This window comes from Labrus bergylta, chromosome 12 (assembly GCF_963930695.1).
Source record: "Labrus bergylta chromosome 12, fLabBer1.1, whole genome shotgun sequence".
In the NCBI taxonomy this organism is placed as follows: domain Eukaryota; kingdom Metazoa; phylum Chordata; class Actinopteri; order Labriformes; family Labridae; genus Labrus; species Labrus bergylta.
In genome coordinates, this window is record NC_089206.1 from 24,584,732 (window position 1) to 24,606,550 (window position 21,819).

The 21,819-nt window shown below is 38.1% G+C and overlaps 1 protein-coding gene across 1 annotated transcript; it reads left to right on the plus strand.

The window, feature by feature from the left end:
* The first annotated feature begins 7,790 nt into the window (after positions 1-7,790).
* mapk13 (mitogen-activated protein kinase 13) lies at positions 7,791-20,895 on the plus strand. The gene is made up of 12 exons (XM_020635971.3): positions 7,791-7,998; positions 11,271-11,400; positions 11,561-11,619; positions 13,501-13,606; positions 13,998-14,027; positions 16,004-16,051; positions 16,811-16,925; positions 17,530-17,601; positions 17,853-17,932; positions 18,743-18,821; positions 19,283-19,456; positions 19,768-20,895. Exons 1-12 carry the CDS (start codon positions 7,886-7,888, stop codon positions 19,851-19,853), a joined length of 1,092 nt encoding a protein of 363 aa, XP_020491627.1. The 5' UTR covers positions 7,791-7,885; the 3' UTR covers positions 19,854-20,895.
* Positions 20,896-21,819: the final 924 nt, after the last annotated feature.

Here is a 21,819-nt window from a genome sequence, read left to right on the forward strand (position 1 = left end):
ATTCCACAGGACAGAGGGCCAGAGCGGCTGCCAGAAAATACTGAAAACTTTTTCTGCCTTTGGTCAAGGTGAACGATAAGGAGAGAAAACTTTGAGCACATTCGGTTCATTTTACAGTTAGTCTATTAAATTAAGTCTGTGCCAGCCGTTAAATTGTCCTTTGAAGATTGGCTCCAGTCATTAATGGATTATTCTTTTAAATGTTACTTTACAGGAGCGAGCCCATCGTAAACCACATGCAACGAGGTTATTTTGTGACACCGGGCTCATATAAAGTGTTTTATGAACTGAAATGCATCAGAGACAGAATGCTCCTTGGATCAGGCCTCAGACGGTCCGTCTCTGATTCCGTTTCTTTGCTGGTATTTAACGGTCTTTGGGTGCGTGGTTCGATTGTATAGTCCAAGGACATTTATTTATGACTGAATGTATTTGATCCTGGTAACATGGCACATGTATTATATGCACCCTCATAGCCTCCATTTTCTAAAAACCCTGTAAAATATGCAGTGTAGAAAATAAAGGTACACAGGCTTGTCATTACTGTTTTCAAGGTTATTATCATTCTTTACTGTACTATAGTGAATGTTTTTGGCACCGGGCAGGGGAGAACAATGTGTGATGATGTAATTTACAACTGTTTTGATTAAACTTGCTTAAACTGGATTACATCTCCTGTCATTGATGTCAGACTGTAGTTACTCTGCCTACACACCCCAAACTGTATCTAAGAAAAGCTGATCAAAGACTTGTGTGTATTACTCAGTGAAGGACACTGTTACAGGGATCTTACCACAGTTTACAGTTTAGTTGTAAATCATACCAAGAATGTAAAACCTGTTGTTTGAGGAGGCTCCAACGTCATCAGAATGTTTTAAAGGGTATTTTGATGAGGACAGGATTCAGCTCGTCTCAGGTAATCATGAGTGTTTTTTTAATTTGTGTATCAGTAACATTTTGCAAATTGCTCAGGACAAAACAAATAGTTTCAAAATGTTTAAGTACAAAACATTTTTATTTTCAAATCTTGAGGTTAAACGTTGATAGATAGATAGATAGATTGATAGATTGATTGATTGATGAGCTGCTACCATTGGCCTGTGTGTTATGAAGCCTAATGGCTGTGGGGAGAAACGATCTACTGCACCTCTCCACCTCAATCTTCGTCTTTTTGGCACCGTTTGATCAGGTCAAAGGTCACTGCAGAGACGTGTGGTTGACTTTTGGAGATGTTGAGATGGTAGTTCAAGGTTCTCCTGACTTTGGTCCACTGTAGAGAAGCAAAAATAATCTTTTCAGAACAGCCATTCTCATGGTGTTACACATGTGTTTAAATTAGTGATTGTCACTTTTCAGAGTCATCTTTCTGCTCAGTTTTCAATCATGTGACATGGTTTGGTCACCTACAGACAACATATTCACCACTTAAGAAGTTTAGACAATAACATTGAGTTCATAATTACCTTTTTCATTGAATATTTCAGACTTCTTATTGGCCCTCCCCTCGCCTCCTCTCTGTAACTCCTTCTCCACTATCCTCTCCTTTCACCTCCTCACACCTGCTCTATTTTCTCTTCACTCCTCTCCTCCTTACTCCCTGAAACACAAATAGAAGTCCAGACATGTTAACTATCAGGTGAACAAATATGAATTCATCATTAAAAGAATTTCAGTCATTAGATCAAAAAAATATTGATATTTACCTTTTTCATTAGAGTGCAAACGTATTGCCCTCCCACCTCCTCTCTTCTCCTCCCACCTACTCTCCTCTTCTCTCTGTTAGAGACAAATGCAGACAAAATGAAATAATATAAAAACTTCAAAGAATTCAAAACTTGTAAAAACTTGCGGAGAGGAAACAGGGGAACTGCACTTGATGCATAAAACAAATCTAATTATAGATAACATGTCATGTACCTTTTTTAGGAGAGGTCATGCTTAGTATCTTCCTCCCGCCTCCTCTCCTCCTCTTGTTCTCTCTAGAGGACAAATGAAAGACAAAATAGCATAGTGAACACTTCATGAACTCAAAAACAGAAGACCAGATAACTGCACTGTATAACATACATCTCATGTCATTACACTTGATAAATACCTTTGTATTAGAGAGTGCAAACGCTCCTCTCCTCCGTCGGCCTCTCCTCTCTGAAAAAAAAGAAAAAAAGTCAGATTAGTATTAAAACTTTTAAAAATCATGTAAACATGGGTTAAATGAATCACTGCAGAAAACCTGTAAATAACTGAAAGTACGTACCTTTCCATAAGAGTTCATACTTACCATGTCTCTTTTCCTTAAACTCTTTATTATGTACTCCCTTTCATCCTGTAATGACACTTAGTAATTCCAGCTCCACCCCCAACCCCCCACCTCATTTCAAGAGGCATAATACCTGCAAAAATAAGAAAAGAAACATTTAAATTCTAGTTGAAGGGCGGAAGCGCTTACCTGGAGACTCACCTGTGGGAACAGTCTGGCTCTCTCTCCACCAGCTGTTGAACCACTGTTCCCTCCTCTCCATGCACAGATCCAGGTTCCTCGACCAGTCCGGCACAGGCACGTTCCACAAAGGCCCGAGGCTCACTGGGACCTGCGGAAACAGGAGAAGAGGGTTTAACGGGCTTCCCGGTGTTACAGGAGAGTCAGCAGGACCAGTTATATCAGCCACTGGCTTCTGAGGACCTGCTCTAGAAGACTCCCTGTGCACAACGGTGGCTTTAGAAGGAAACATTGTAGCCAGCTTAAATAACCCTAAAAGTGGTTTTGGAGAGCAAGCTCTCAGAGGCTCCCCGGGTGCCGGAGGTTGGCTAGAGGAGATGGAGGAGACAGAAGGGGAGGAGTGAGAGGAAGAGCTATGAGAGGAGAGGGTAGGGGTGGGAGAACAGGGAGGGCTAAAGGTGGAGGCTGGAGAAAGGGTGAGGGAGGAGGAAGAGGGAGAGGGGAAGAAGAAGTCAGAGAGCGGGGCTGGCGCCGGGATCCTGCGGAGGATGAGTCTCGGGATGCCAGGCTGGTTCGGGGTCGGGATCAGGACGGATGTCCAGGTCCAGCGTCGATCCATCATCTAAAGGTAAAAAGAATAAAAGGTTTCACATCACAGCTCATCATCATATACATATACAACAAACTTGCTGTAAAAATGTGTAAAGTGTCCCAGGTCAACATTTCTTTCACTGTGTTATTATGCAAACATACTGTAATGTGATGTGATGCTGGTACAATGTTACAGCACTCATCACTAATCATCACTTAACACCACAACAATAGCAGAATGAACTAAATGGAGTAGCAGCATAAAAAATACAATTTACAGTAACATTTCTGACAACATATAAAAGACAAACACAAAAAATGTGTCAGAATAAACCTCATTAAGATAACATCCTCATTAAAAAAAACATGTGTACAAGTCAAAGTTAGGCCTACTTTTAATCAATACTGATCTTATGAAGGATTAGTCTTTATAAAATTAATTGTGGACATCTGATGTGTTGTCTTAAGGAGGAGAGAGCAGCCAAATTAAATGTCTTTCCTGCATATTATTGGCTCTGGGAATACCAACTTATGTCCGACAGAATCTATGAATTTATAGAAATATGACACACCTTGAGTTAAAAATGTACAGTGTGTTATTTTAAACTGAATTTCTCAGTTAGAAACTTTTCTAGAAAAACCTTATTTGCAGAAAATGTTTCTCTGCTGTCTAGTTCACCGTAAATTTGATGAGGCACATTTTTTATGAAATATTCTCATGCTAAAATGCTCTTTTGTTTTAACTTCTAATACATGAAACATCCCCAAAATGTAAAAAATAAAATAAAATAAACAACAATAAAAATAATTAATGAATTTAATGGAAACAACTTTGGGCCAAAGTTTAAAACTACATTCGTTGCTAGGTAAGGTAAAGTTATGGAAACAGTATTTTGATTTAAAGCAGACATGCTAGCATTAGCAGTGGATTTATTGTGGGGAGACAAACCGAATAAAACAAATTAAGAAATCAGCTTTTGGTTTCCTTAACAGTCAGATATCACACCTTTTTGAAACACAGTTAAACTAGAAATAGAAAATATAATTTTATTTTAAAAAATGTTGAAACGTGAGTTTGATATGTTCAGGCCAAAAGAGCAGGAGTTAAAAAGTATCTGAAATCTTACTTTGTGGATGTCGGTCGTTTGGTCAGGACTGTCAGGACAGGTCGTCAGTGAAGGTCCAGGTGGAAAAGTCGTCTTTTGAGCTTGTTTTTGAAGAAAATATTCACTTCGAGGCAGCAAGAAAAAATCCGTGTGTGCTTTTCTGAGCGTTTGAGGATTTTGTGAGTTTAAATGAAATTCATTTCTAAATAATGCACTTGGAGACAAACCATAGCAACCATAGAATGTTGTGGTCCGTTTTAAAACCATGTCCGTTCGATCTGTCACCTGATCACCTGGACGCGTTTTATCCAGATTATATCACCAGGTCCAAACACATTTATATTAAAATAATGCTAATTTAAGGAGCCAACAAAAGAAGATCACATGTTGACTTCTTCTTACCTGTTCACAGGTGTACAAGTTGTGTCCCCATACTAAAAAAAAACGAAAACAAAAAACAGTAAAGGGACCTCATAGTCAGACACGATTATGAGGGTAATAAATTATATTGGTAATTCTATTAAAAATAAATCGTATTTTTCTTGGTAGAAATAAAATAATTATTTTGGGAAAAATCTAAATTATTTAGGCCTACATTAAGAAAATATCAAAAAAAAACTTATGAAAGAACCAAACATATTTCTTATAAATATTAAATATGAATTTAATAGGCTGATATAGCCTATGTCGGCCTATCTTTATCTTTCACTGTCTTGTTGTTAGTTACATAACCTGGTAAGACTTTATTGGCCATGTGACTGTGATTTTATTTTAATTCTTTTATTTTATTTTAAAGTCAGGAATATAAAAGAAGGGGTTGCACAAATAATTGCACATTATTATTTTATATTCTAAAGACAGTGAAGAATATTGGCAGGAAATATATTGGCATTTGTTGGCCACGTTTGTTGGCCACATTTTAAAGAGCCTCAAATTAGTTATTCTACATGGGTTTAAGTATCTTCAGCAATTTAACTTACAGTATGTCAAGCCCAAGTTCAAAGCAAGGAAATGGAAAGATTTAATGTACTCCTGATTGACACTGAATTGTATTTATGCAGGTGCATATGTGTGAATGCTGCAATTTGATGAGTTAAATCAACTATTGGGCTTATTATTACAAAAACAGTAACCTTAAGGGAAATGTCTCTTTGTCACATGGATGCTACCTGGAGGCTGTGGCTTAGTGGTCATCTCTCAGCTCCTTCAGCTCCTACCACATGTCCAATGTGTGCTTGTGCAAGGCACTTAACCCCAAGTTGCTCCCACTGCTTTGTCGGCAGAGTGTGAATGTGTATGAATGGGATAAGCTCATACTGATGGTCACTTAACATATCAGCCTCGGCCATCAGGATGTGAATGTGTAGGTGTGACCTGCAGTGTAATGGTGATTAGTCAGAAGACTAGAAAAGCGCTGTACAAGCTCCAGTCCATTTACCATTAACAATTTACCTCCTTTAGGCTAGACTACTTTGCTCATTCTTGACTCAGCAGAGATTTGTTAGGACGATGTTTCATAACTCTAGTACAGGTGGGAGGTTTCCTCTCCAAACCAGATTTGCCTACAGGATGGAAAGTGAGTTTTGAAAGGTGAAAAGTTAAGCAGCCGGCAAAACAATGGCTGAGTCACTCGTATTGATTCATAACCTTTCCATCCTACTCAGATATATTATTGTCCTCTGGCAGTAAAAAAGAAAAGAAACAAGAAATCATATTGCGTATTAAAAACACACTCATCTCTTTCTTCATCCATTTTTCCATTTTAGATTCCTCAAAACTATGAAAGCTGACAGAAATTTAAACATGAATTATAGATGAATACCTCTGAATATTCCACATTTGAGGTTTAATGTTCTAATTTATATTAATAAAGCACCTATATATATAATATCTTTACAGGTGACATAAATCTGACTTGACCCTAATGTGCTGTAGATGTCTTTTTATTTTAGACTCAAACACCTAAACTTCTCTACATTTCATGATCCCAAGCTGCTTCTTAACCACATCTCGTCTGACTAAATATTAAATACCTTGATTATTATACTTGCTTACTTTTTTCTATTCAGCCAGATTCAAAGTGAATGAATTTGACCTGGAGCAATATATTTCTTTGTAGAATTCATAGCTTCACTTTCAGTAGAAAATCTGAAAATTTCTCACCTGCACAAAAACAGTCTTTAGAAAAAACAATACAAGTATAGTCAGTTTATTTAAGTAGTCTGCATTTTCTGTAACAGGATACCACTGATAGATGATTCACTGATTCACAAGGTCAGTCTTTTATGGACTGCCAAGAGAGCAGATCCATGCAGGTTAAATATTGTTAATGTCGGTGTCGATCCTTTCAGAGAGAAGAGTTCCTTTAGAGCTACAGTTCACTGAAATATTTTAAGTAATAACAGGTTATAGACTATCTGTAAGAGGTAATGTCAGAATAAAGGGTGTTTTAATCATGGAAAATGTATTAATTTGAGTTAAAAAAAAAAAATCTATTGTAGATTTGTGTACAAAGTCAAAATCTGATGTAATTATTAAAGTGTTTTTGTGCACTTACAGTAAGTGTGAATGTTCCCCTCTAAGCTGCCATGATTCATAAACTCATGGGAATGCACAGTAATTATGCATGACAAGTAACACCTCCTATGTGTGGGTGGGAGCTAACCAAGTCATATTGACATGTTTCAGCAAGCAAACCCTCTGATTTCTCACACTTGATTTGTGCAGTGTTTACATCAGTTGGTTGTTTTCCACATGGTGACTGACCCTCTTCCAGTAAAATGCTGTAACACTTCAAAATCAAAAACTACAAGAGGCTACACGTAAACCTCAAGGCTGTATAACATGTTATCGACTGTAGTAGACTGATTGTAGCTCACTGACATCATAACGCTCTGCTGCTAACGAGTCAAGGCCACGATATTAGACCGGAACTCTGGTGATATTTCCTTCAAAATAAAATACCTTTCTTCAAAAGTAGAAAATAAAGTTTTGTTTAGCCTTTAAATTAACTTGAGAGGTCAGCCAATTTTGAGACAATAAAAATGAGCATAGACTAGAGACTAGAGACATAGAGTAATAGTAATTGCTGAATCGTTTTCACAGATACATTTTGTATTTTGCACTTTAAATGCCATTGTTAAATATATATATTTCATTCTAATAAATTAAGCTCCTGTGAGGAGTTTGTAGGTGGTTTAGAGACTGACTGAAACTAACGTAGATGCCTTTTAATGACGTACAAAAGAAAACGAGACCATCATCATACATGGTTTTTTTTTACATTTATCACGGCAAAAATTCATCAATGGAGGTAGAAAGAGGTAGAAAAATACATTTAGTTTTTATAGTCTGCATCTCACATACTTGGTCGATATTTATGGGTTTGTATTTGTAATTCTCTCACTTTATGGTAAATATGTATTTCCTCACCACATATTCCCCTCTAAATTGAGTAGGGAGGATCATTAAGTGAGTTATATCAACCACAACCGTAACAGTCAAAGATGCAGTCATTTGGTTGCATTTTTTGCTCCTTTTCTCCTGTAAATTTCCCCGTTGTGGGATAAAAAAAGGATTATCTTATTTTATCTTATCTACAGATCGACTGCATGTTATTTTGAAAAGCCATACCGGAAGTAACGAATACAGCACATTGCCTTGAACTTTTCGCAGTGTGTTGCTTCACCTCCTGAACAAGTGATAGGCGTACTGGAGGAGAAGTTGTCTTTAGTTGTGCCTTCTCTTCGTCATGGAGTCTCAGGGATGTTTCTCCCGAGAGGAAATCAACAGCACGGTGTGGGAAGTCCCGGAGAAATACACACGGCTCAAACAGATAGGGACCGGGGCTTACGGCTCCGTGTGGTGAGTGACTTGACATTTACTGAACGCTGCATGCAGTGTGTGTCGTAGTAGAGTCTGAAGTGTGTATGAATGCTACAGTCTGAGCCCTGCACTCATAAATGTTAGCTATACTGTCTGCATACAGTGTGTGTGGTGGGCCTGGGTTATACACTGTATGCTACATTACCACGGATAGCACTGATACCACACACGTTAACAAGTTATAACACCTGGTACCTGAAAACAGGTTACGTAGGGCGAGCACTCTAAAACTCATTACACTGACATCTGTTTACCTGTCAAATAAAAGAGACGACATAGCTATTTTTAAACGACAATAAAGAGGGATGGATATTTTCCTCTTTGATTTCTATAGGCAGATATTTACAAGTTACATTACTGCATTATAAAGGCCACATATAAAACACAATGCACATATTACATAATAACACTAGTCATAAGAGTATTTTAATGCACGAAAAATTGTATATTTTAACTTGTGTTATAGTACGTCTATTAGTTTATGTAATACATGCATTGTAGAAATGTGAAATTAATAACCAGGGGTTTGCATACGCAAATAAATGTGCTTCAGGCATCAGAAGAAGTGAAACCCAACTTTCTGATTAAGTTACTGTTGCTGATGTAACATTCAAATGTGTGTAAAATGAGTAAATGCATTAGGTGCTAGGATGGTGAAGGGATGACCCTCACTCGTCCCTACTCTGTCTCTAATTGGCTCATACGCACTTATTAAATAGTCAAAAGGAGTCCCACATGTCACTGTTTATAACAGATATTATCATCTGCTGGATAGGCCACATAAAAAAAGAGAGTATACCCACCACTTGATGCACCCAACATTATTCAGTCACATGATGTTTATTTAGCAGACTAGATAGAAAAAAATCAGTGTTAAGGTCAAACAATTCTGCAAGTTTGGTGACAAAGCTGTTGCATGTGTGATATATGACATTATATGATGTATAAATATTCCACTATTTAAAGTCAAAGATCTTATTTTTAAGATATTCATTCAATTATAGGGCTTGCACATTGTAAGTTCAGACTATTACAGTAAACTATTATATCTGTGTATGTGCAGTTACAATGACATACAAATACATGCAAGGCTGTTGTCAGTGTCCATAATGGGACTGTACAAAGTTACCAATAACAGGAAATCAGGTCAATAGTTATGATTAAGACATATTGCTCATGGATGCATCCAGGTTCCCACAACAGAACCCTGTACCAGAGAGTGTTTTAGGTCATATTTTTTGTTTTTTTTGTATTCATTACATTTTATAATGTGGTTTGTGATTCTGATTTATTCTTACTTCCTTTTAGATTGAGATAACAATGATAACAAATCAATTCCAATAGTCTGGAAAATATCAGACACTCCTAAAACCTAAGTGCCATTTTTTTGTCATTATATAAATTGAACCCCTCATGTAATAAACTAGATTGCTTAAAATAATTGGGTACATTACCTGCTTTCCCTCCAATCTCGCTGTGCTTTCATCTCATATCTGTGGGAGACCACATGCACTTAAGATAATTGCTGTAGAGTTCAATTTGTGCTTCCATTTCTTTCTTGCACTGCAGGAAATACAAAATGTTTTACATTTAAGTATCCTGCAATTTCATATACATGTTATGTAATTTGTTACGACTTAATTGGGATAGTTTTAGATTGCCATTGCACAGAACCCTGGATGATACTAACTGAATATTCACAACTTTTTATTTGGAAAACTACTAGTCATTGCAAAGTGGCAACCTCAGGTGTTGAAAAAGGAAACCATTAGAGAAGTGCAAAAAACTGCAGTTCCTTTAGTGTCCACTTGATGCTGGCTCCAAAAGAAAGCCCTGGAAGTCCCAATAACACCCATATTAAGATGCTATCTGTGACAGCAGAAATAAACGTTTACAGCATCGTTCAAAATGTGCACAGCTCATTTTATGCATAATTAGGGGTGTGGCTGATCTGACTGACAGGCAGGTGCATTTAAGACTTTGCCAGGAGGCTGAAGGCCCGTCTCAACTCAAACTATGTTTGTCTCTGTGTTGAACAAAACTTAGTTTAACATTTCCAATTTGGCAACTGTCATCATTGGGCTTTAAAACCCTGCCAATGGGTTATGTCACTGAGACGTCACCCATGGTACGTCCATGTTTTATACAGTATATATATTTATATTTAGTGTCAGGCCAAACCAAGAATTAGCTTAAGGTTTGTGAGAAAAAAGACAATAATTTGAAAAATGTTTATTGCAATTTCCAAGAGCCCAAATTGACTTCTTCAAATTCCTTCTTTTGTCCAAGAAACAGCCCAAAGTCTCTTTATCCACTCTCCTAAATGACAAATCCTCACGATCAGGAAGGTAGAACCAGTGATGACATTCCAACTTAGAAAAAAAACCAACACTGAAACAATAGTAGTACAAATGAAAATCCAACGGGCCTTGGGGAAGTAGAAAAACCATATCTGAGAGTGGTTTAACATTCATCCATCATAGTTGATCTTTGGCCTCTGTTGTCAGAGGTGTACTTATTAGCAATCTAAATGTGGTCACTGGGGTTTTAAGCTTCATGATGTGGGAGAGTTCTGGTCTATTAAAGCTTTAAAAGTCTGACCTTTAAATGAAGCATGTTCTTACGAACTGCGGTCAGCGCACCAACATTATCTGTAATGATTGCACTTCTCTCAAAAGCCACTTTGTGGGAAATAAACAGAATCATTACCTAGAGTCTGTATGTGTGAGATTTACTGGGCTGATTTCACATATTTATCATTAATGATAAGCTGCTTTGTGTTATATTGACTGTAATATCCAACATTAGGGCATCAAAATTGTCCACAGAATTATGCACAAGTGATGTGTGTAATGCGTGTTGGTGGATGTGGCTTCAAATAGCCTAACAAGCCGGTCCTCCTACGATTTGGTGCCCTGCAGATCACTGCAGACATGCACATCACGAGTTGCCAAACATTAACATGTTGATGCTCAATATACCACACACACACACACACACACACACACACACACACACACACACTCTCTCTCTGTCAGAGAATGAGTTTCACGTACAGTGCAACCTCCATCTGACAGACCCTGTGCTTTTTGATTTCAAGCTTCTATATGAGAGGGAAACCTCAAAATAGACCCCCCCTGTCGTTTTCCCACTCGTCTGACTTCAAAAGAGTGAAATCATAGTGAAACTAGAAGGTGCATGCAGCCTCAGAGTGCAATGCTAATGTCTTGTTTTTTCATTATTCACCACAGCTCAGCAATAAATGAAAAGACTAAAGAGAAAGTGGCCATTAAGAAGCTCCACAGGCCCTTCCAGTCAGAGATCTTTGCTAAGAGGGCCTACCGAGAGCTCCGACTGCTCAAACACATGAAGCATGAAAATGTGAGTAGGTTATACAACCAAAACATTTCCTGCTTCCTCCATCAGACTGTTCTTTTTATGTGCAACTTTTAGGCTTGAAATAGCACAGTCATGTTACATTTAAAATATGCTGGAAATACTTGCCCCTCACATCTGCTCCCATGTGTCTGTATCCTTTCAGGTGGTAGGACTTCTTGAAGTGTTTACAGCTGCTACAAGCCTTGACGACATGCAGGACTTGTGAGTATTTTATTCATATTTGCAGCACTCAGTTCGAGTCGAGAGCACCTCGGATGTTTTGCAGGTTTTTCACCAGAAGAAATGCCTACAGGACTGCAGAACCTTTGAGATGATAGATTTTTTTGTAATTTAGGAGACAGACAGAAAGAGGAAAATGTGTTCAGCTGAAATTCTTTTGTCACTGTAATGACATAGGCTTATCTGTTGATTGGGTTTGAAGAGTGTGTTTATATCTAATATGCACTATGGAGAATGATTTACTGTTTTATGGTACAAGTGTTGATTTAAAAAATAATGACCTACTGTCATGTCATACACTGGCCAAATGTATGTGACCATCCTAACTATTAGACCCATGTGTGAATGCTGAACATGTACAAAGTCTAAAACAATGGACACTTATCATTGTGCCATAACAACCCCCACTGTTCTGTGAGCGCTTTCCACCAAATAAGCCCTACCATTCAGCCACAAAGGTATTACAGAGGTAAGCTACTGGCTAAGCTCTTTTCTGGCATTTCAGTTTATCAAGTAGTTAGTTGAGAAACCAAAATGTTCCACTAAAGTTTGAAGTAACCAGACTGACTAATATATCATTGTATGCTAAAGCTGTAAGCCTTTCCTTCAACAGAATGAAGAATTCTATTATACTGTTCTTACTATCTGTTTAAGGGTGGTCACATACTTTTTGCCATAGAGTGTATTGTTTGTAATCACAATTGTTTGTTGTGATAATTGATCTGACCCGGATGTAAGCATTTCATAAAGAGCGCAGAACAGAAAAATTATCTAATTGTTATCTGCAATTGTGCTCAAGAGGTCTTTACGTCTATTGAATTTGCTTTTTATTGTAAAGCATACTGACAAAGTAATAAGTACTGCAAACTAGAGCCCGACCAATTAATGAGCCAGGCAATAAAATGGTCCGATATTAGCATATACAGGGACTATCTGTATGCACCGATATATAACTAGATTTATACACCAGTCAAATAGCATTTAATTTGAGTTTCCCTGTATTACACTAGAAGTTCTCTGTCACCAACAGAGTGTGATATATGGATTACAACAAGCATTATCACTCTCCAGAGAGTCAAGTGGTGATGCACTTACATGCACAGGTACTTTCCAGTTGAGCGACCATCTTGTCTTCATTATATATCTTTTCCACAAGTGTTTGATAACTGCACTTGAGGGATCAACGCAATAAATGTGTATATCTAAATCTAACTATCTCTAAAGCTCCAAATTGATCTAAGAAAGATTTTTGCCGATATATTGGTATCAGATTTTTTTCTCTCCGATCGATGTCGGCCCCAAAAATCTCATATCGGTCGGGCCCTACTGCAAACACCAAAATACTGAACTTTAGGATACAATACAATACACTTTATTGTCCCCTTGGGGAAAAAATAGTAAGAGAAAAAATAACAGTTAAATATGAAAGTATGACTGAACAAACAAGAAAAACATCACAACACTCTCCTGATGAATTATCAGACCAGTTACTCAGAATTTCCAACTTCTGAGATCAACGCACCAAAACACAGCTGAACTTTCATGAGTGACACGTCACCCTGGTAGCGACCTACTGAAGCATATAATAAGTATTATGTAAAGAGGAAGCATATATTTAAGGTGGTATGACTATGAGTGCTACATAAACATTTAAAAGCACTCTAAGCTCCAAAGTGAAAGTATGAATAGATGGATCAGAGCATTATCAGGGAGAGGAGAGTAACAGCAGACATGAGCTGTGTTCTTGACTGAAAGGAGCTTGTATAGTGTTTGGACTGTTTTCACCTCACTAATTAGACAGTCTATCTCCTTCCATTCATTCTCTTCTGGCTCCCTCTGCCTCTCTCCCTCTCTGTATCTCAGCTACCTGGTGATGCCTTACTTGTTTACTGACCTGTCGAAGGTGCGGGGACATCTCTCAGAGGACAAAGTCCAGTTTCTTGTCTACCAAATGCTCTGTGGACTCAGGGTGAGCTTTTCGTCTTTCTCAAACACCATTTTTATTATCTGACGTACAGTCAAACATCCTAAACACGGTTCAAGGTTAATTCCAAATTATTGTTCAATTAATTCATGCCTGAATTAGACTTATATCTCGTTCAATGAACAGCTTATATAATGAAGAAAGCGTTCAAGCTTTTAACACACAGGCTTTTGGGCCTTAAAAAGTGATTTCAACACAAACTTGTGATGGATTTTATTCAACTCTGGAAATAAAAAGAATGAAAAATCAAAGAAAAGGGTCAGTGCCATTGTTTAAAATACACAGTTTGCTTGATGACAAGTGTAAAAAAAAAGTCTTTGAGCACTTCTTATATGTTTAATTACTCAAATAAATCTCTGTTTCTCTCTTTGTGCAGTATATCCACAAGGCTGGAATCATCCACAGGGTAAGACCAAGTCCAATACATTACATCTGAAGATAATACAGTGGTCCCCAAAGTGGAGCCCAGGGTTATGAGAGGAGGGGGCGTGGCAAGGCTAAATACAAACAATGCACTCTGTTCTGCACTGCTAGCAAAGCATGGCAGACTTTTGGGGTAAATGTAAGGCTGACCATGAATCTACACCAGACATCACAACTACGAAAAAAAGACGGAAATATGGCGAGCCATATCTCGCTCTCAGCTTCACCTCTACAACAATGTGTGCGGGGGAGAGCCACACTCATTACTTTTGTCATATCCCACCTGTGTGACAGAGCTGTTTCTCTGCAGTCGCCTCAATCAACAGAAAATACAGATGAAAGCTTGATATTGAAAATGAAGAAAGAGTGTCAGTCTCAAAGCTGCACCCCAGACTTAAGAAGATCTAGAGCACAAAACAAGCCCACACTAGTCACAGAGAGTATAGCAGGACTGAAAGTATCAATCTTAAAAAGAAGATTTTGATCTTTTTTTTTAGGGAGTTGTTTACCCTCAGAGTCAGGTTTAGGACAAATCTGTTTAAAGCTATGACTGTGAACATTTGGAAGTTTCATGATGCAGATTAACTTTTAACTGCTTCCTCTGTAAAAAGCTGCTTATTCGTTTTTTTCAGTTTGTTTTCAAACACTGATGTTTCATTTCTGTACTTTTTGCAGACAATGATTGACACACTGACAGTGTGTTATGTGTATATTCATATATACTTATGTGTTGATGTGTATGATGAGGGGTGGGGGTGCTCAAAAATATTTTCCTCTGCCAAAGCGAGGCCCGGCAAAAAGTGTATGGGAACCACTGCGTTAATGAAAAAGCTCTACAATGGCTCCATTGTCTCTTCCTCGATAAATGAACCATTAAAGATCACTAGTAAGGATATTTTTTTACTGTGCCACACATTTCTCTGACTCAGATGGCGCTCATGCACTTCTTCCTGCACTGCAAACTTACATGGGAATGTTGATTTAATTTGTCATTGTTATTGAGTAAGAGCAAACTCTGCCCTAACAGGTAGGATGAGTTTACTCCTCTCTGATGTCCCAAAGCATGTCTAGAGATGTCTGACTACACCCTTCAGCACAGGGCCTAGAGTTGTGCGTGCGTGCGTGCGTGCGTGTGGATAGAAGGGAAATTAGACATACACAGATGTTATATATAGAGTCATTTTACCTCCCTGTATCAGACACCAATTGAAATTTATGACTGTCTACTATCACCGTATACTCGTGTTGATAAATAACTACACAAAACCTTGTTTTAAACTCAAGTCATTGTTTAGTGATTTCAAACAGCAAGCTCTGCAGTTAATTTCAATACTACTACTTATAACACAGTATTGCTCGCTCTGTTGGGAAGGATTTTCTTGAGCATTTATACGACTTTTGTCACATAATTTAACCATAACATACTAATGAATTATATTTGTTATTAAGGGAACATGTGTAGGTTAAGCTCTGAAAATTGGTTGTAGCTCAGCATATTGTGTGTGTGTGTGTGTGCACTGTACGTGAAACTCATTCTCTGACAGAGAGAGAGTGTGTGTGTGTGTGTGTGTGTGTGTGTGTGTGTGTGTGTATTTGGTCTGTCAAAAACATACTATTGCTCTCGTAATTCCAAACACAGTGAAGTTGTTATCAACACACAGTGCCCCTCTTATCCCTCGTTACATCACAGTATTCTAATGAATGACTGAAGAAAAGCTGCAGCGAGTCTCATGGTGAGCAAAACGTTGAGTCACAGCATTAAATACATGTTTAAAAACCTCATGGTATTCTTTATAGCTGAGCTAAACAGCTGAGCCATGTGTGGCTATAGAAACTACACGCACTAAAGCCCTTCCCAGACCCCGTTTTGATTTAGATGTACAGACCCTATCATTTGTTTTTAATCACTATGTGCAATAAATACTGTAACCATCACTCAGCTCATTTTATCTGTTACAGGATCTTAAGCCAGGAAACTTGGCAGTGAACCAAGACTGTGAACTGAAGGTTTGTACATTTAATGTTTACACAAGAAAAACACTTTGATGCTGCATTAGAAAAAAAACATTTTGATTCTGTAGGTAAAGGAAAATATAACATATAGGAAACAGCACAGATGTACATTTGTTATTCTACAGCTCACACATCCTAATGTAGAAGCATTATGTATGTATTCGGATTAAAGTTATTGAAGTATGAAAATATCTTTCCATTAGGAAGAGAGTGACCAGTGATTGATTGTGACCAGGAAGATTTCTGACAGCCGGCTTCTAAATTCTCTCGAGTTGCATGTTCACAAATGTCCCTTCACAGAAGTGGGTGGGGAGGTGTAAGGGGGGTGGGGGGTTGAAAGAACGAGCAGGGAAGAACATACTGACAATTCTGACTGGCAGAAAACAATTAAAAAAGCTTTATGTCATGTGCACCGAGATGACACCAGCCAAACGCCTGTCGCAGGATAGAAAGCTCATCATCCCCTCCTACTGGAATTCTCTCACCCTGAATTCTGGTGGAAATGTTACTACAGGGCTGGCTGGTATAATTCCAGATAAAATCTGGTTGAAAATGTGTGTCCGTTTGTGGAGTTCTGCACGTGTGTGAATAGGGTTTATGTCTGTCAGTGTCAGATATTATTGGACTTTAGGTCTTTATCGGTTTGGTGTTGAAATCTTTCCAAGATGTTTCCATAATAAATTAACAATACAGATGTGTGCTATACATTAATCGTGTTCCAGATGATGATCATTGTCTTTGCTTCCATGGCAGATCCTTGACTTTGGGCTCGCTCGCAGCACAGACGCCGAGATGACGGGCTACGTGGTAACCCGTTGGTACCGGGCACCTGAGGTCATTCTGAACTGGATGCACTACACCCAGACGGGTAAGACATTCAAAGCTGTTACATATTCTTACTGTTGTCTCAGATCTTAGTTGGCATGTTGGTGCTGTCCCTGTAACTTGTTTGTTTGTCATCTAAAAACATTCCCGACTCCAGGTACAGCCGCAGCTTGTAGGGCACATGCTGAGTCAGCAGTTTTTGTAATCCTCTCGTCTGTGCATGAAAAGCATTTAAAGTAGCATGGCTTTCATTGTGACAGTAAATCTTTTTTAACCTTAATCTGTTAGCGGCTGACACAGATGGGTCCGACAGCAGCGCGATAGTGCTAGAGCTCAGTGATAGAGCTGTCAGTGCAACGGACAGACTTTCCCAGGATTTATGTTTCTATAGGAGACTGTGCTTCTTCACTCTGTAAACAGTGTGAACAGAACCAAATGTAGCCCAGCAACCCTCCATAGGATAGTATTACTCATCAAATATTCCCCCAACATAAACAGCACAACAGATCCCTCACTGTCTCTTGTGAAGAGGAACTTTGCTCAGGCACATAACTGCCACCTTCCTCATTTTTACTGCACTGAACTTAAAGCGATTTGTATACTGCTCGGTTTTTCACTGATGTCTCTTTCTTTCTTGTTTATTCTAGTGGACATCTGGTCTGTGGGCTGCATCATGGCAGAAATGATCAATGGAAAAACCCTTTTTAAAGGCAAAGACTGTATCCTTTCATCAACGTTGTCCGTATGCTGAACTTGTTACTTTTGAAGCCTGCGTAATGCAAAATAAAGACAAAGGTGTCAGTGTTCATGACTGCACACCTTGTACTCTTTTTGGCTTCTGATGCACTTAACTGAATTATAATCCCCATTGGTAACAGCTTTACCAAGTGGCTTTCCGTTTCCTTTATATTCTGAACCTTCAAGACATAGCAGGTTTAAAAATCCTTGATTGTTCCCCTTTTACTGCCAGACATGGACCAGCTGACTCAGATCATGAAAGTGACAGGAGTACCTGGATCAGAGTTCATCCAGAAGCTGGACAGCCCAGAGGTAGGATAAATAACAGTGTGTGTAAGTCATCCATATACATGTATCCCATGAAATACAGAAATTAGACTGAGATGATTTGAACTAACTGAACCTAGAGCTGAAATGTAGCAATTAATACAGGCTAAAATCACACGAGCAGCTGAGTGAGGCTTCAATGCTATCAGAAGCTTTAAAGGCAATATAAAACTCGTCCTAAGGGGGGCACCAGAGGGAAGTCAGGGAAATAAAAAAACATGAAGCAGGAAGGTGTGTCAGACAACCCGGTCAGATAAAGATATGTAGATATAAGATAAAACAAAGATGAGTCTTTTCTGCAGTTTACAGTAAGTAGCAAGTTCAGCACAAATATTTACAATCAGTGTATGTACATCATTTTCATCATTTATTTCAAAACCTAAGAAACAAAGACTGAAAAAGGAACCATAATGAAGCTCAACACGTTTTTGGTACCTACATTGCACTTAATGGGGATTTCTGCAAATCAGTTGCTTACTTTTTAAAAACAGGTAAAGTCATTTAAATATAGTTCTGTCTTGGCTTTTTGGGAGCCGTTTTCCACACGCGTCAGAGGTTCAGTTGTGGTTTTAGCAGTTCCCAAATTGGAATTAAATTCACATAAATCGGTTTTAAAGCTGTTCAACAGTTGAAATTCCAGTAATCTGAATCATTTCACTCCAAAACCAGAGGTGAAAAACACAACAGTGTACACTGGATCGTGCATGAATGATTGATTACAAACTGTAACTTCAAATGTTCTCAAATATTATTTTTTTACCTTCGATAATAAGTGTCTTCTATTTGTTAAAACAGGCCAAAACATATATAAAGGCTCTCCCTCGTTATCCCAGAAAGGACTTCTCTACATTGTTCCCCAGATGCAGTGCAATGGGTGAGTTTAGCCGCAGCTCTTGTTCTATATTCAGATGGTCCAGAAATGTCTAATTTTGATTTTTGTTTACAGTTTTAGTGAAAGCAGAATGCTGGTTTATCCCTGCAGCTGTGGACCAAATGTTTTGTTTCATTTGCTTTCATAACGTTTATTTCGCTACCCTTTGAGACTCTTTGTACATTTTTCATGAAAGCGTTTCCACTTGCTACTCTAAACAGTGAGAAAGGTCATGAGCAGGAGAAATTCTCTAAAGTCGTGCATCTTTTAAAACTGGCTATTTTTATCTTTTGGAGTCAGCTTAAATGTTTACATTGAGTAGAAACAAGACACCGACCTTGCAGCAGCCTCATGACTTTATGTTCAACAGAATATTATATTGAACACATCAACTGATGTCAAAGTTAATGGTCTATATGTTTGTTTAAATTGTTGGGTTGTTCTGTGCCACTGACCGTTTGCAGGTATTGACCTGCTGGAGAAGATGCTCGTTCTGGACGGAGACGAGAGGCCCACAGCTGAACTCGCTCTGGAGCACCCGTACTTCGACAGCCTGAAGGACCCAGATGACTTCCCTGAGCCCAAAGCGTACGACGACAGCCATGACAACGCCACTCTGTCCCTTGAGGAGTGGAAGCGTAAGTGAAACATATAAGGCAAACACTAGAGGAAGGCATGCAGCAATGTAATCTATGCTGCCTTATCAGAGATAAATAAAGTCAAGTGATGCTGTAATGGATACAGTGTTTACCGTGTAGGCCATATTGGATGATTTACAATTACACAAACACTTTACTGCAAGGGCTCCTGTTAATGATGTGGTGATTAATAATTCATTTTTAAATGCCGTGCAATATGTGTCTCTAATGGCTTTCTGTTTAAATTATGACTGGAGTGGTGGAAGTGCTGCACTTGCAGAAAACAAATGGTTTTCCACTTTTGCCCACAGGGTTATGTTTCAAAGAGGTGAAAAGCTTTGTTCCATTCCCACGGAGGGACTCCAAGAGGAAAAATACTCTGACTATGTCTCCCTGATCGGATGATGCCTGTCTTGTCACTGTACAGCCAATGGTGCCCTTGTATATTACAACCATGCACTCGCTCTATTTCTTGTACCCTGGATTTATTTCGGTTTTGAGCCAGTGTTCAGTAGAGTGGTTAAAACACTTTTTTTTATGTGCAATAGTCTCCTCAGAGTAGATTGCCCTTTATGTTACAAACGGGATCCTTGTAAATGTTTTTTTGACGAAATGTCACAGGGTTTACTGTAAGATTTACTGTAATATTGTTTTTTTGTTTTTTATTCCAATTAAAGATGAGATTAAATGTGTATGAAGTTTTGTGTTTGCAGCAGAGTGTAAATGTTGCTGCCCGAAACAGTAAACAAACTTTCTGTATGAACTCATAGGCGACTTAAAAGTTTTTCTTTTAAAATTCACTGAATCACCACTGTCAACCGGAATATTAAACCATTGCAGTGTGAATGATGCGGAAATTAACTTGTCCCTTTTTTGTGTTTATGCTTTTTCATGTCACAGTCCCGTACAGAAACACTGCAATGTCTGCATCATTACTTCACATTTACCCTTAATGATTAAACCAAATCTTTTAGATCTTTCCAGCATGGTGCTATGTACTTAACTGAGACATTTAGAGGCTGCTGTGTGATCTATAATCTGTCTTTAGGGCAGGGCTGGGCAACTGGCAGCCTTGGGGCCACATGCAGCCCATCTGCTCACTCATCGTGGCCAACAAGTCATTTTCAAATATCAATAAATTGTAAACATGAAGAAAACATTTTTTTAAAAAAAGATCCGTCATAAAGGATTAAAACCTGAGTTGCCAATACAAAACCATGCACAAAGACCAAAAGCATTCAAACATGAAAAATAGAATATTCTCTGTAATGATCTTTAAAAGCTGGTATTTGGTTTGGTCTTTGAATAAATTATGTGCATGGCTGTAAATGTTTCTGTAAAACTTTATTACATGCATTACTGAATGCATTTGAAATTCTTTTTGAAATGTAGGTAAATTATACTGTAATGTATAACCAATAAATACTCTCTTCATTGTACTGAAAAGTGTCTTAATATGGCTTTAATTCTGTTAAAATCATTAAATTGATCAGTACTATTTTTATTTAAGTTTGAAAATATAAGTGTTGGTTTTATGGAAGCGATGTGTTTATTCAATTTGTTAAATTACAAAGCCTTATATTTGTCTCAGAGGGCCCAAAACTTTTTAAAGAATGTGGCCCTCTGGCAGTGAAAATCAAATGAATGTGGTGCTTATGGTAAGCGAAGTTGCCCACCCCTGCTTTGGGTAATGGTTGTTCTGTCTGAATCATCGTGATGACTATTTGATCCTGCTGAGGAAACATGTTAATGCCGTGTGATATAGAGACAAAAACTGCCTGTCAAATTTTCTCTGGATACGTGAGCATATGTGTGTGAATCCAAATAGAATAAACAATTTATGAGCATGCATGTGTGAACAGATGTTCTGTGTACATGTGAAGACAGTACAAGTGTCAGGTTTTCTTTTACTAAGGAGAAAACTGTCCAGATGTTTTTCAGAAAACTGTTAACTCCACAAGATCAACACTCCGATGATCTTAGGGTTAGGGCTATGTTTTGACCTCGCTAAGTAGCTTGCGCGCGAAAATCATGCCCTAGAGACGTCAAGGGGGCGGGCTAAACTTGCATCAATCTGTTTTAAATCAAGCTATCCAAAAGGCTGACACGAAGGCGGAAGTAACATCTCCCCGTAAAGTTAAGAGAATAAAGTAAGGGAAGATTCGTTAAATAAAAATAAGAATAATTATTGCTGTCATCAAAGTAAATTTGATTCACAATTAGCATCAAGTGACCTGTTTGTAATCTTTGTGAAAAAAAAAATGAAATCCTCAAAGACTAAAAAGGTTTTAGCCTGTGACACTGAAATCGATTACAAAATGTTTAGAACTAAATATCTTTTGAAACCAAAAAAGTATTGTATA